The sequence below is a fragment of the Schistosoma mansoni genome (genome assembly GCF_000237925.1).
Source record: "Schistosoma mansoni, WGS project CABG00000000 data, chromosome 3 unplaced supercontig 0105, strain Puerto Rico, whole genome shotgun sequence".
Taxonomy (NCBI): Eukaryota; Metazoa; Platyhelminthes; class Trematoda; order Strigeidida; family Schistosomatidae; genus Schistosoma; species Schistosoma mansoni.
In genome coordinates this window covers 967,808-981,749 of record NW_017386009.1, presented here as the reverse complement: position 1 = coordinate 981,749, position 13,942 = coordinate 967,808, and the positions used below count along the sequence as shown (strand labels likewise).

The 13,942-nt window shown below is 36.6% G+C and overlaps 1 protein-coding gene across 1 annotated transcript; it reads right to left on the bottom strand.

Annotated features, from left to right (window-relative positions):
- Window positions 1-630: 630 nt before the first annotated feature.
- Smp_202370 (unnamed protein product) lies at window positions 631-3,158 on the bottom strand (the record flags this gene model as incomplete). The annotated part of the gene is made up of 2 exons (XM_018791309.1): window positions 631-842; window positions 3,122-3,158. 2 exons carry the CDS (start codon window positions 3,156-3,158, stop codon window positions 631-633), a joined length of 249 nt encoding a protein of 82 aa, XP_018645522.1.
- Between the last annotated feature and the right edge of the window lie 10,784 nt (window positions 3,159-13,942).

Here is a 13,942-nt window from a genome sequence, read left to right as displayed (position 1 = left end):
GGACTCCTCAGCGCTTCCAGGTTTTCGATGGTGGTCTAGCTTCAATTGACTCGTGATTTCAACTGTGAAAATACTAAATTCTCCACAAAACCTCCCCTGATCTATAATCATATGCTCACTAGTGACTGACTTCAAGAGATATTTCCTTGAGTTCTAGTGGGAAGCAGTGGCCAGTGGAGTTCTACCAGGTCTGTTGTAGAGATATCATCTCACTGAAGACAATTGGTGAACGGTCGCTCAAAATCGTGGATTGGTTGAAGTTAGACATTAACACCGTTGTATGCCAGCTCAGTGGTCTATCGGTTGAGGGCTCCGGCTCGAGACTGGTAGGTCCTGGGTTCGAATCTCTTGAGGCGGGATCGTGGATGCGCACTGCTGAGGAGTCCCATAATAGGACGAAACGGCCATCCAGTGCTTCCAGGTTTTCGATGGTGGTCTAGCTTCAAGTGACTCATGATTTCAACTGTGAAAATACTAAATTCTCCACAAAACCTCGTCTGAAAATATAACTTTGTTGCCATAGTCCTTTTTCTTTTTTAGTTGTTAATAACATGAGATAGACAGTAATGTAGACAGTTCAATCATAGAAAAAAGACAAAAAAATGAATAAATATGTATCCATAGTTTAAATCACGAACTAATCTTGACTAAACAACCATTCAGAACGAGGAAGCACAAGACAGCATCCTTCTTCCTCCTGGTTGGCAGTAACACCACACCATATGTTGAGAAGTCCTTCACTAAGACGAAACGGCTGTTCAGTACTTTTCTGATTTTCAAGTGTTTGTGTAATGTAAAATATGACATTTCCGCAGTCTTCACGAACCCTTTCCTCCTATAGTCTGAAAAGTAAATATATGATATCTTATATAATCTATTAAGTATTACAGAAAACAATATGGATATAAATAAAACGAAGCCATATATTTAACAATGCTTCCAGAAAGCACTGAACGGCCATTTCGTCCTTCTGTGGGACTCCTCAGTAGTGTGCGTCCACCATCCACGATTCAACTATATAAAATTACTAAAATCTTCACAAAACCTCCCTTCTAAATTATCTCTGGTTTTAAAACCGTTCGAACTTGAATCTAAACTAATGATAACGTGATTACTAAAGCTTATTTTTTAATAAAGGGATGATCACTTCACAAATTATTGGATTTTATATCCACTTTATAACGATACCAACAATAACCGATAATCCTATTTTTATTAGGTCACAGGTAAGAGAAGTGCAAAGGAGGAAATAGTGCAAAATTAAATTCATTTAGTATTGTTTGTTTGAATCTTCCCATTGATGCTTTAGGACTGCAACTGGTCAGTCTCTAATTGACATATGTGCATACTGTGCGTATTGCCTCGATATAGCCTAAATTCACAAGCATGGTAAGCAGAGATGGATAGTGGATAGCAGTGGAATCCAGGACGCGCGTTTCGTCCTATTTGAGACTCGTCAGCTGGATGTACCTGCATCTCAGGGTTGATGTTCACTCTGGGACTCGAACCCAGTACCCTCGCTTCAAACGCCATCGCGTTATCCACTCGGCCACTGAGTCCAAATAGAACGAATCGCGCGACCAGGATTCCACTGCTAGCCACTATCCATCTCTGCTTATAGTGCAAAATTGTTATAATGCGTGGGCGGACATACATAGTAAATGTTATTCAGAAATCGTGCAAGAAATCATTGAAATAACGTCAAAGACACGTCTAGACAAGTACACGTATTCATATATATCTATGCAAACAATCAGAAGGAGGGAAGGAAAATAATGTTTCCCAAAGTGTATTTTATACGAACATTTAGAAACAAAATATTACTTTGAAAGAAGTAAATAAATGTAAAAAGAATTAGCAACTGTTTATCACATGTTACTTTAGTTGTTTTTCTTCGATTGGAACCTTGTTACATATTTGAAAAGCTTTGAATTTACCCCCCCTCCCCATGTTGATATTCAGGATTATATTTATAGGATCAATCTCTTCTATCACTTTTTTCATTAAAAGTGAATACGTTGATATTGCCATACATGGGTTTACTTCTAGACTTTGGCTATGTTTATAATCTAAGAGGTTTGTCTCACCCTATGTGTGATTGTATGTATATCCAATCGTTGATTTTCACGTTAATATTCGAGTTTCATGACTGAAGAATCCAGTTCAGAAAATATAACACCTCAAAAGTGATTGATCTTTATCGATTACGGCTAAGATGTGTTAATTAAAGTCAGACCAAAAAAATATATCTTCAAACTGAATAATTTCCATAAATCTATATTGATCTTATCTATGTGTGCCCCCAAATGCCCTGGTACGGCAGAGAGTGAGGAGAGTCAGCTCTCCCTCTCAAAATGCTCTCTCTTGACCACGCGTATATAGCCCATGTCAGGAAAGTCCTACTCACTGCCTTCTCGTGACATTACTGTTGTTTACGAAATTGAGAGGACGAAAAGCGAACGTCCGGCCCTTTAACCGGATTAGTGGACACGGAAAATCCACCTAAGGGAGTTGGAAAACCCTCATTCCAAACCAATGGTACACATGGACTCCAGGATCCTGAGGGAATGAATGACGTATGAATCAATCGTTGGTCACCGGCTACCATGAGACTGCATCTCCTCACGATGCTCCACTGTCTCGTGGATCAGATCTTTTGATCGAAGGCTCCGAGTGTGGCCCCCTAAGGAAACCACCTGGTTCGGTCTGGGCACCTGGCCAGTATCACAGCCCTCACACAAATCGAATGAGATTTGTGCGGCGCATATGTATTCGGTGCCCACTTGTACCAATATTTATGTGTTCAAATAGGATCACATTTTTCTGATCATTCAAAAATTTGTAAATGATCAAAATGTACTTTTTCATGCTAATTTTTGTATAGGCATTAAATAGGAGGGAGAATATTATTTTTATTAAGTATTTGTTATCTATATTTTTATGCAAATTTGATTCATATTACTCTTTTTATCATCTTCAATAAGGTATTCAGCAAGAAATATATAATAAAGAGAATACATTCTATTTATCCCAGGTTACATGTGATTGCACATTGATTATAACCATTTCATATTAGGGTATATGATCAGTAAACAGATAGATAGATTTCATTTTAACTTACCTACGCCTTTTACACCTTGTGGAGGAGCATAAACCATCCACCACCATTCTCCAACCAACTCTGTGCTCGACAATCCTTTCCAGTTCTTTCTAGTTGCTATTGATCCTTTTCATATCTGTTTTTAATCCTCGGTGCAGTGTGTTCTTTAGTCTTTCTATTTTCTGTTTCTCTTCAGGAATCCAAATAAGCGCTTAATTCGTGATGTAGTTTTATGATATCCGCAATGCATATCGTATCCACTCGAACTGTAGCTCTTCTAGAGTTATTACTAGTCCCAAGCCTACACAATAGAGGTGGGTTGAGCGTGGGGTCAGCAACCCTATTCCGTAGAAAGTAACCTTGCTAAAAAAACACCAACCAGAATGAAAAATTTTCATTTAAGCGTCGTTCTATAAATATTTTACTTAATTTTGACGATAAATACCTGGTTTTACAGTTCTTTGTTTTATTAAGCTGATAAATGAATTTAAGACTATAACCAAATATTATTCTGAAGGTTTTTTTTGTGGAGATTTGGCATTTGTATAGTTGAAAGCATGAGTCAATTGAAGCTAGACCATCATGAAAAACATGGAAGCACTGGACGGCCGTTTCATCCTATTATGGGACTCCTCAGCAGTGCGCATCCACGATCCCGCCTCAAGAGATTCGAACCCAGGACCTACCAGTCTCGTGCCAGGGCACTTATCTGATAGACCACTGAGCCGGCTAGTATCCAACGCTGTTAATGTCTAACTTCAACCAATCCACGAAGTTTGAGCAACTGTTTACCAATTTTCTTCAGTGAGTTCCTATCTCACAATAGGACGAAACCGCCGTCCAGTGCTTCCAGGTTTTCCGTGGTGATCTAGCTTCAATTGACTCATGATTTCAACTATGTAAATATTATTCTATTTGGTAATACCTTAATATGTTAAAATGAAATGTACTTATCTTTTTAGGTAATGTAATTTACCACCTTAAGCATCTATTTTGAACATTATTTAGACAGATTATGTTTGTTTTTTAAGAAAATAATAACTCTCATTCTTCCACTTGCATCATATTCACCTTTCAATAATGTTATTACAAAACAACTATGAGACATATTCAACTTATCGAATCATTCAACGTAAAGTTCTCTTTCTTTTCACTTGACAACAAGTGACTTAATAACTTTATTGAATATTGAATGATACTTGAAAAGAATTATAAAAACAAAACAAAAAGAAACACGAAGGCGGGCAATACAATTTTGTTTACATGAAAGAGATCACGTTATCTTCATCAATGTTGACAATATGACCGGAGAAATATTACAGATATATACATATTGTGAGATCAATTTTCGAAAATAGCTCATAACAGCTTGAATCAAAAATATTTAGTTGCTATGTAAAATCGTTTTCATAGTATTCTGATATGTTTTTACCAAGAAACTTTATATCGATTTCACTATCGAAGTAGGTATTAGACTGTGAAAAACAAAAGAAAATAAACCACATTATTAATATTTAGTTGTATAAACCAGACCATAATATTTTTCATAGTTGAAATCATGAGTCAATTGAAGATAAACTACTATGGAAAACCGGAAAGCACGGGACGGCCGTTTCATCTTATTGTGGGACTCCTTAGCAGTAACTCACGAAAGACATTGGTGAATGGTTGCTCAATTTCGTGGATCGGTTGAAGTTAGACACCGTTGGATGCCGGCCGGCTCAGTGATCTAGTGGTTAAGTGCTCGCGTGCGAGACTGATAGGTCTTGGGTTCGAATCTCGCGAGGCGGGGTCGTGGATGAGAACTGTTGAGGAGTCCCACAATAGGACGAAATGGCCATCCAGTGCTTCCAGGTTTTCGATGGTGGTCTCGCTTCAATTGACTCACAATTTCAACTATATAAAATTACTGAAATCTCCACAAAACCCCTTCTGATCATAATAATTTTCTTTAACATTCTATCATGTTTAATTTTGGTTTTCAGAAATACATAAGCCATGATGATAATCAGATAACGATTGGATTCATGAGTTGATTTAAGCTAGACAACCATTGAAAACCTCGAAGCACTGTACGGCTGTTTCGTCCAAGTTTTCAATGATGATCAAGCATAAATCAACTCATGAATCCAACTATTAAATCAAAACAATCTTCACAAACTCCCACTCTGATTATGAGATAATGATTTATGTGGTTATCGCCCACACATGTTTACATTCAAGAAAACAATGAACTTAACATTATAATTGGCTTTCATATAAAATATAAGATCAGTAAAAAGGTATTAAATCATTCTGATTTTCAGTGTTTAGTTTACCTCAATGAATATTTTCATAGCTAGGAGGTTAGATATCATAAGAGATCATGTTACGATGGAACTCAGTTATCAGGATTCTTTAATCTATTCATAGAGATTATTGTTTACGTCACAGATCTGATCTATATAAATCAATTGGTGTTAAATATTGGAAGACAAACAATACGTTTAATAGTCAACCACGGAATGTTTCTACTTACATTAATACTTACTTGGATTATTTTTTCTGGTTAGCGTTTTTTTTAGCGAGTTGGCTTTTCTACGGGATGGGGTCGCTAACCCCATGCCCAACCCTCCTCCTTTACCCGGGCTTAGGACCGGCAGTATCTCTAGAAGAGCTACAGGCGGATTTTACACTAATACAGCTGAATAAATAAAAGAAAAATAGTTATGAACTAAATTCCTGAATATTTCGGTTGTGAATAGAGATGGTTAAAGATAGGATTTCGAATTTTTGGGGCATTCTAGTTTACAATACTACTAGTTTGTTGTGTAAAACAAGGTACAAGATGTAGTATCTTAATCAATATTCCAGATTTTATCATTTATGCAATTTTCAAAGCTGTTCAAGGACTGAAATGATTCATAATCTGTTTAAATTTGACCTACTTTCATTCTAGTAGTCAGGTTCGGAATTGGCCTTGTGTGAATCCTTTGAGCTAGACGGTTTAATTACGAGGCTTTCATTTTCAACCGGAACGACATCATCAGTCCCTTTTTCATGTAGAAATAAGCTTCCTAGTTATTCCATAGACGGTAAATTGATTCTATCCTTTGGGTTAAGTGACCTCATTGATTTGTTCTGGTTTATAAGTCAATTGATTTCTACAATTGACCGCTAATGATAAAGTTGATTAACCTTACTTGTATTAAATTCGCTTAGTATTGTTTGTTTGAATCTTCCAATTGATGTTTAGGACTGCGACTGGGCAGTCTCTAATTGGCATATGTACATACTGTGCGTATTGCCTCGATATGGCCTTAATTCACAAGCGTTCTAAGCAGAAATGGATAGTGGCTAGCAGTGGAATCCAGGACGCGCGTTTCGTCCTATTTGAGACTCGTCAGCTTGATGTACCTGCATCTCAGGGTTGATGTTCACTCTGCTTACAATGCTTGTGAATTAAGGTTATATCGAGGCAATACGCACGGTATGCACAGTATGCCAATTAGAGACTGACCAATTGCAGTCCTAACACATCGATGGGAAGATTCAAACAAACAATACTAAATGAATGTATAAAAGTAGTTCATTTCAGTAGTCAGAAAACTTTTAAATTATCTTCCATAATTATTTAAAATTAACTTACACGAAAATGGAATAAACATGACAGATAGTTATGGTAACATTTTTTGTTACTAAGTAAGATTCTGGAAAAAAAAGATTCAACCCATGGTAACTACAAAAATCGAAATGTAGTAATACCATTAATGATGATAATAAAAAAATGATTTCTTACGTATATAAATAGAAGAGTATCTCTTATCAATATCAGAAGGGGTTTTGTGGCGATTTTAGTAATTTTAATAGTTGCGATCATGAATCAATTGAAGCTAGACCACCATAGAAAACCTGGAAGCATTGGACGTCCGTTTCAATTAAGTGAAATATTTTGTGTGTTTTTTGTACTGGCTTAGTTTCGTTGGTCAAACACTTTGATAACCGTTATTATATAAATCCCGACGGTACTTGAAATCAGAAAACAATATTTAGCGGCGACTACATTTAATTAGCGGATAGCTGTTACATCGTTTTGCTTGAGTGTCCAGTTTCATATATGACGTTATGGGACCGCCAATTAGAGAGCAGTGTTTTATCGATCGGATCAATAATACACAAAAGCCGTATGAACAGTCTTGAGTTCTTATCAGTCCTGTTTTCTGCTTAGCCCAGCCAGTTAAATCCAGAACACCAATAACAGCCTCTGCAATATGAATCTTTTATTTCAAATATACTGGGTTTATATACCAAACAAACTGACCATACTGTACCATAAAATAGGAAATAACATTTGTACAAGATTCAGCTAAATGTGGCTATGAATAGGGGGGACAGTGATTAATGGACACAGGAATGGTAAATCGTATGATAATAGTCTATAGGTCAAAATAAAGCTTATAATAAGGGGAACACGAATACGAATAGTTTAGCTACTTAACAACTATACAATAAGTACACATGTATCCTATTGGTCCATAAATAGTTCTCAAAAGTTACCATTCATAAATCTCCACGAGATATAACAATAGCACAGACAAGAAAGTTATAAATAGATGGAGCAAATTTGAAGCAGATAGGTGAATATACAAATACACAGGCAAATTTATAGTCAAATCGAATAAGGCGCAGCTATGCATGGTAAAGGTTAATGATAGGATTTGTTTACCTTTATACATGGGAAAGAGAATGATTCATCGAGTGACATTTAAACAACTAACATTTTAGCTACAGAGAGAGAGATGTACGTCAGCTGTCATATGTGATCAAGCGTACACGTTTACATAGATATGATAGTGATCCTAATAGTACAAAGACATATATGCGAATTGTTACGGTTCAAACAACATTGTCTGTTAAGTTAATAAACGGGTTTAACAAAAATTTGACCATATTAATTGCATAGATACAAGTTTTTTATAATAAGTTCAAAATGTTATTACTATTTAAACACATAAGTATTGGTACAAAGGGGGCACCAGATATATATGCGCCACACAAAACTCATTTGATTTGTGTGAGGGCTGTGATACTGCCCAGGTGACCAAACTGAAACAGATGGTTTTCTTGGGTGGCCGCACAAGGAGCCTTTGACGTAAAAGTCTGATCCACAAGGCAGTTGAGCATAGTGAAGAGATGCAGTCCCATGGTAGCCGGTGACCAACGATTGATTCATACGCCATTTGTCCCCTCAGGATACTGGAGCCCATGTGCACCATTAGTTTGGAATGAGGGTTTTTCAATTCCCCTAGATGGACACTCCACATCCACCAACCCGGTTAAAGCACCGGACATTCGCTTTTCGTCCTCTCAATTTTGTAAACAACACTGGTGCCACGAGAATGCAGTGATAAGAATTTCCTTGTCAGTGGCTGTATACGCGTGGCCATATGAGATCATTTTGAGAGGGAGAGCTGACTCTCCTCACTCTCAGCCGTACCAGGGCATTTGGGGGCCTTTCGAAACAAAACGAATTCATAATAACACGACAACAACCTGCTATGAAGAGAACTAATATATGTATATGAAACTGTGTATTTTGTTACCATATTTTATCATTTCAATTAACTACCACCATCTTAAAGTACATTTCCATCATACCTAGAAAATATTTTTTTCAATGTCTACATTATAAACATCAGGTCATTCAAAGCACTGGCTTCAATCAGCAGGAAGTCTTATTGAATTTTAAATTTTTGTTATTTGTCAATAATCAAGCTTCATTCTTAAAGAAACTAGAAAGTTTCTTAGTGGTTCACACCTTTTCCATCTAAAATCTTACAACTAAGTTATTCAAGTGATAATTGTAATGTGTGTACAATTGAAATATTCTCTTTCACGATTACTCGGTATAAACCAATATCTTAGTGTTAATTAATCAAGTATCAATGTGTTCACTAATTCAAATGAATATGGGTTTGTAAAGATTGTTACGTTTTTGATTAAGATTATGAATCGATCGATATTATACCACCATTGAAAACCTGAAAGCAGTGAACAACCGTTTCGTCCTATTATGAGAATCCTCAGCTGTGTGCATCCATGGTCCCTCAGGCAGGACTCGAACCCAGAACTTTCGGTCGGGCGTGCAAGTTCCAGTGTGTAGCCATAATCAGTAGAGCTAATCCGTGTCAGGTAGAGACAGGTATCCACCTCAAACAATAGAAGATGGTTGTACAATCACGTGGATTGGTTAACGTTAGACATTAACACCATTGGATGCCGGTTTAGTGGTCTAAAAGTTAAGCATTCGCTCGCAAGATCGAAGGTCCTTGGCTCGAATCTCTCATGCGGATTCGTGAATGTGATTTAATGAAAAATAGCATTTAGAGCATTTAACTTCTATATATTGGATTGTAAATTTACTCCACCCTCTTCATGTTTCTCTTTGTCATTATTAAGAACATTAGTGAATGCATAAACCAATATTGGGTAGAGAAATCAATTATTGGTAATCCCTACTTACTTACGCTTGTTACCCCTCGTCGAGGAGCAGAGGCCGCTCACCAGCATTCTCCATCCAACTCTGTCCTGAGCCTTCCTTTCCAGTTCTTTCCAGTTGTTATTCATCCTTTTCATATCTGCTTCTATTTCCTGGCGTAATGTGTTCTTTGGCCCTCCTTTTTTCCGCTTCCCTTCCCCATGCCCAACCCTCCTCCTTTACCCGGGCTTGGGACCGGCAGTAACTTTAAAAGAGCTACAGGCGGAGTTGGTAATCCCTACACTGATTAAATATTCAAGTATTCTACCGAATACATGTAAGTATATATTAACCATAAAATAAACAAATGAGTTTCATAAAGGAAAAATTCCAAAACTCGAACAGAATGTTTATATATTTCAGTGAATTAAAACATATCCATTAGAATAAACATAAAAAAATGAATGGCAACAAAAATAGATTATAGCAAGACAGAAATGTCACTTATTACTATTTACATGAACAGAACATTTGCTGTTGTTGTTAGGTAGTATTTAATGAATCAAATTGTATAAATGGTAACTGATGTTTACTTTATATTGGGATATATGTATATTGTAAATTAATTGAATTTAGGAGAAAGTGAACTATTCACAATTAACCCACCATTTAATTAGGTAGTAAGTTGATTCTAAAAAGATTGAAATATTCTGTGTATCTTCGGATTATATTATCAAAGGTTTCAGATTTATGGGTTGCTTATGAGGTATTTGCTGGAGTTCTATTGAAAAGCAGTAACCAGTAGAGTTCAACCAGCTATGTTGTGAGATATCAACTCACTGAAGACATTGGTGAATGGTTGCTTAATTTCGTGGATTGGTTGAAGTTAGACATTGACACCGTTGGATATCAGCTGGCTCAGTGGTCTAGGGGTTAAGCGCTCGCGCGCGAGACTGATAGGTCCTGGATTCGAATCTCACGGGGTGGTATCGTGGGTGCGCACTGCTGAGGAGCCCCGCACTAGGACGAAACGGCCGTCCAGTGCTTGCAGATTTTTCATGGTGTTCTAGCCTCAATTGACTCACTATTTCAACTATATAAAATTACTAAAATCTCCACAAAACCCCTTCTAATAATAACCTTCATTATAAAAAATTCTTGATTAATCATTTTACTAAAATAATCTTTATTCATGAAATTAGTAGTTATTCATTTGATTGACTAAGTCAGTCAGTCATTCACAACGTAGAACTTCGAACGTACGTGCATGAGTTCGAGTTGTCATACCACATTAGTGCAGAGATACAGTTGTCGATTCAAAACCCATAGTGTTAGAAGTAGTAAGAGTATAAGCAGTAATTGGAAAGATTGAGTTAAATGTAACAGTAATACTTTTTCATAATACCACTTGTCATCTTGTAAGTCACAACTGATTCTCCCCTATGACATTTGAGCTTTGATTTATCTTATGTTATAATCAATCATATTAACACCGATCTACTCAAGCTATAACTGACATCTTGTATAGTTAATATAATGTTTCCATAATGTAATGAAATCAGCTTAAATAACATTAATAATGACTAGGCAAACATGACTTTAAATTCACTCAGTATTGTTTGTTTGAATCTTCCCATTGATGTTTAGGACTACAACTGGTCAGTCTCTAATTGGCATATATGCATACCGTGCGTATTGCCTCGATATAGCCTTAATTCACAAGCATGGTAAGCAGAGATGGATAGTGTCTAGAAGTGGAATCCAGGACACGCGTTTCGTTCTATTTGGGACTCGTCAACTGGATGTACCTGCATCTCAGGGAAGATTCAAACAGACAATACTATGTGAATTCAACTTTCACCCCATTGCACAAGCAAGTGGCTATCAGGACTCAGTAGCTGAGTTGATAACGTCATGGCGTTTGAAGCGAACGTTACTGGGTTCGAGTCCCAGAGTGAACATCAACCCTGAGATGCATGTACATCCAGCTAGAGAGTCCCAAATAGGACAAAACGCGCATCCTGGATTCCACTGCTAACCGCTATCCATCTTTGATTATAAACATGACTTTGGTTCATATCTAATGATTATTTAAAATGTAATTTTTATTTGAGACTTACTATTTATCAATGTCTCCTTAAATTTCCCCTCTTCAAAGATAAACAATAACATTATCAATTCAATTAATCCAATAATTTATTAAGTAATAGCGTGTAGATTAGGAACAGTAGGCAATTGAGTTTTGCTTTCTATGTTTTCATTAGATGAAAAACACCCATTGCATTTCCGATTTGTACATGGATGTATAACAATGATAGGTAAATGATGATTTATCTTGGTAATGAATTGTTCTTCACTTGATCGAAATATAAAATTAACTGAAGTGAGAAATAGTAGTTAACAGATACTGATTGAAAGTATTAGATTTGTTCCGAAGTCCGAATAACTTGAATTAAATATCTGGTTGAGTAATAAGTACATACTGTTCAAGAGTAACATACGAGAACAGTAAGACGGTGGTTGGAGGTAGCCAATAGGAAATCCTGGACCCGGGTTTTGTGCTACTTGGCACTCGTCAGCAAGGTGTACCTGTAATCTTGAGGGAACTGGTGCTCCCTGACGGATTCGATTCTGTGTCACTCAGCTTCACAGTCAAAGAAGTTACCACTGAGCTATTCGGGCCGGGACCGACCTCCTGTAGGACTGAGATGTTGAGCCACCTAGACTAGTGGCCACATTGCGACTTGATCGATAGCATTCGATCAGCACTAAGAAAGACTTGACACGCATGACATTCATACGAGAACAGTATAAGTGTTCTATATTGTGTGACTTTCAGAAAGTTTTTGGTTCGCTCATCCAAGCGACCTATAATTGTGAAATACGGCCACTGAAGACGATTAGGATTTATATAGAAGAATGTCATCTTATGATTACAAAAATTAAGAAGGCTATAATATGTATTATAGCAACCATCCTACAATCAATTTCGATTATAGCCAATTTTGGTTAAGCCCTTTTTTTATAACTTACTTAACAGACATCGTTATTTGGATAGTAACAATTTGCATATATCTTTACACTGTTATACCACAAGAGCACATGACACTATCCGAAATGTTGACTGCTTAAATATCATTCGATGACTCATACTCCTCCCCATATGTGTACGCACGCAAATACTATTATCAGCCTTTGTTTTGCTTTGTTGTGCCCTTATTAAATGTGACTATAAATTGCCTGTGTAATTGCTTGCTATTCGCTCGCTTGCTCCTCGTTCGTTTCCTTCGCTTATTCGCCTGTTCACTCGCTCTCTCGCTTGCCGCTCACTCGCTCGTTGATATTCGCTCAGGTGTTGTTAGCTTTCTGACCTGAGTTATTTGACAATAAACTGTAGTCGCTGCTATCCTTTGTCTTCTGATTTTACGCACCGTTAAGATTAGAATTATAACGGTTATCGAAGTAAACGATTAACGAATCGCGGCACTACAGTTTCTTCTAATTGATGTGGACCTTTATAATACTGTTCAGAGCTAACGTTTCTCAGTTAAATCACCGTACTCAATTAAAACTTGACACCACTGAAATGACTATTTATCCTCAAAACTATAAGTATTATATTGAAGATGGCTTTCTTCAAGAACTGAGATCCGGGAATGAAAACTTTCCACTATCCATTAGCGCCTAAAACTTTCTGCTTTATGGTAGTTTTATGCTTCACAGTAATACAAATCCAAGATTCAAAATGAGATCAAATCGATAATTCTCAAGTCTTTCAATCAACACTACACATTTCTAACAAATTTCAAATTTGAACGAAACAACCATCCAATTCTTTCTGATTATCATATGTTATCTAGTGGATAATAGATAATAATAAAAATGGTCATTTCTTAACTAGTTTTCATAACTGTAATTCGGTGTGCTTTGACAGTTGCTGCTGCTTTGAAAACCATATAACACGAAGGACGTTATTACAAAAATGTATTAATAAAAGTAGGGTACTAGGTGGTAACCACCACCGCATGGGCTAGACCATGACGTGCGATTAAATCAATGCGCGTTGATTGCCCTTTACCTTGAAGGGGATCGGTGAACAATTTGACATTCAGTGACCCAGCTGCCAAACGATTTGACTAGGGCTAAGTGACATTAGTTTACATAAGTTTACCCGATATAATGTATATTTTGATACGATCCATCTTAAATTATTATAAGTCCATTAACTCATTATTTCACTAAATCGTGGCTGTTAAATTAATCGCTAAGATCATTTACAGACTTGTTATTTAACTATTACTGTTTAAACAAACTCTTAAAATTAATTATCAGAAGGCGTTTTGTGGAGATTTAGTATTTTCATAGTTGAAAGCGTGAGTCAATTG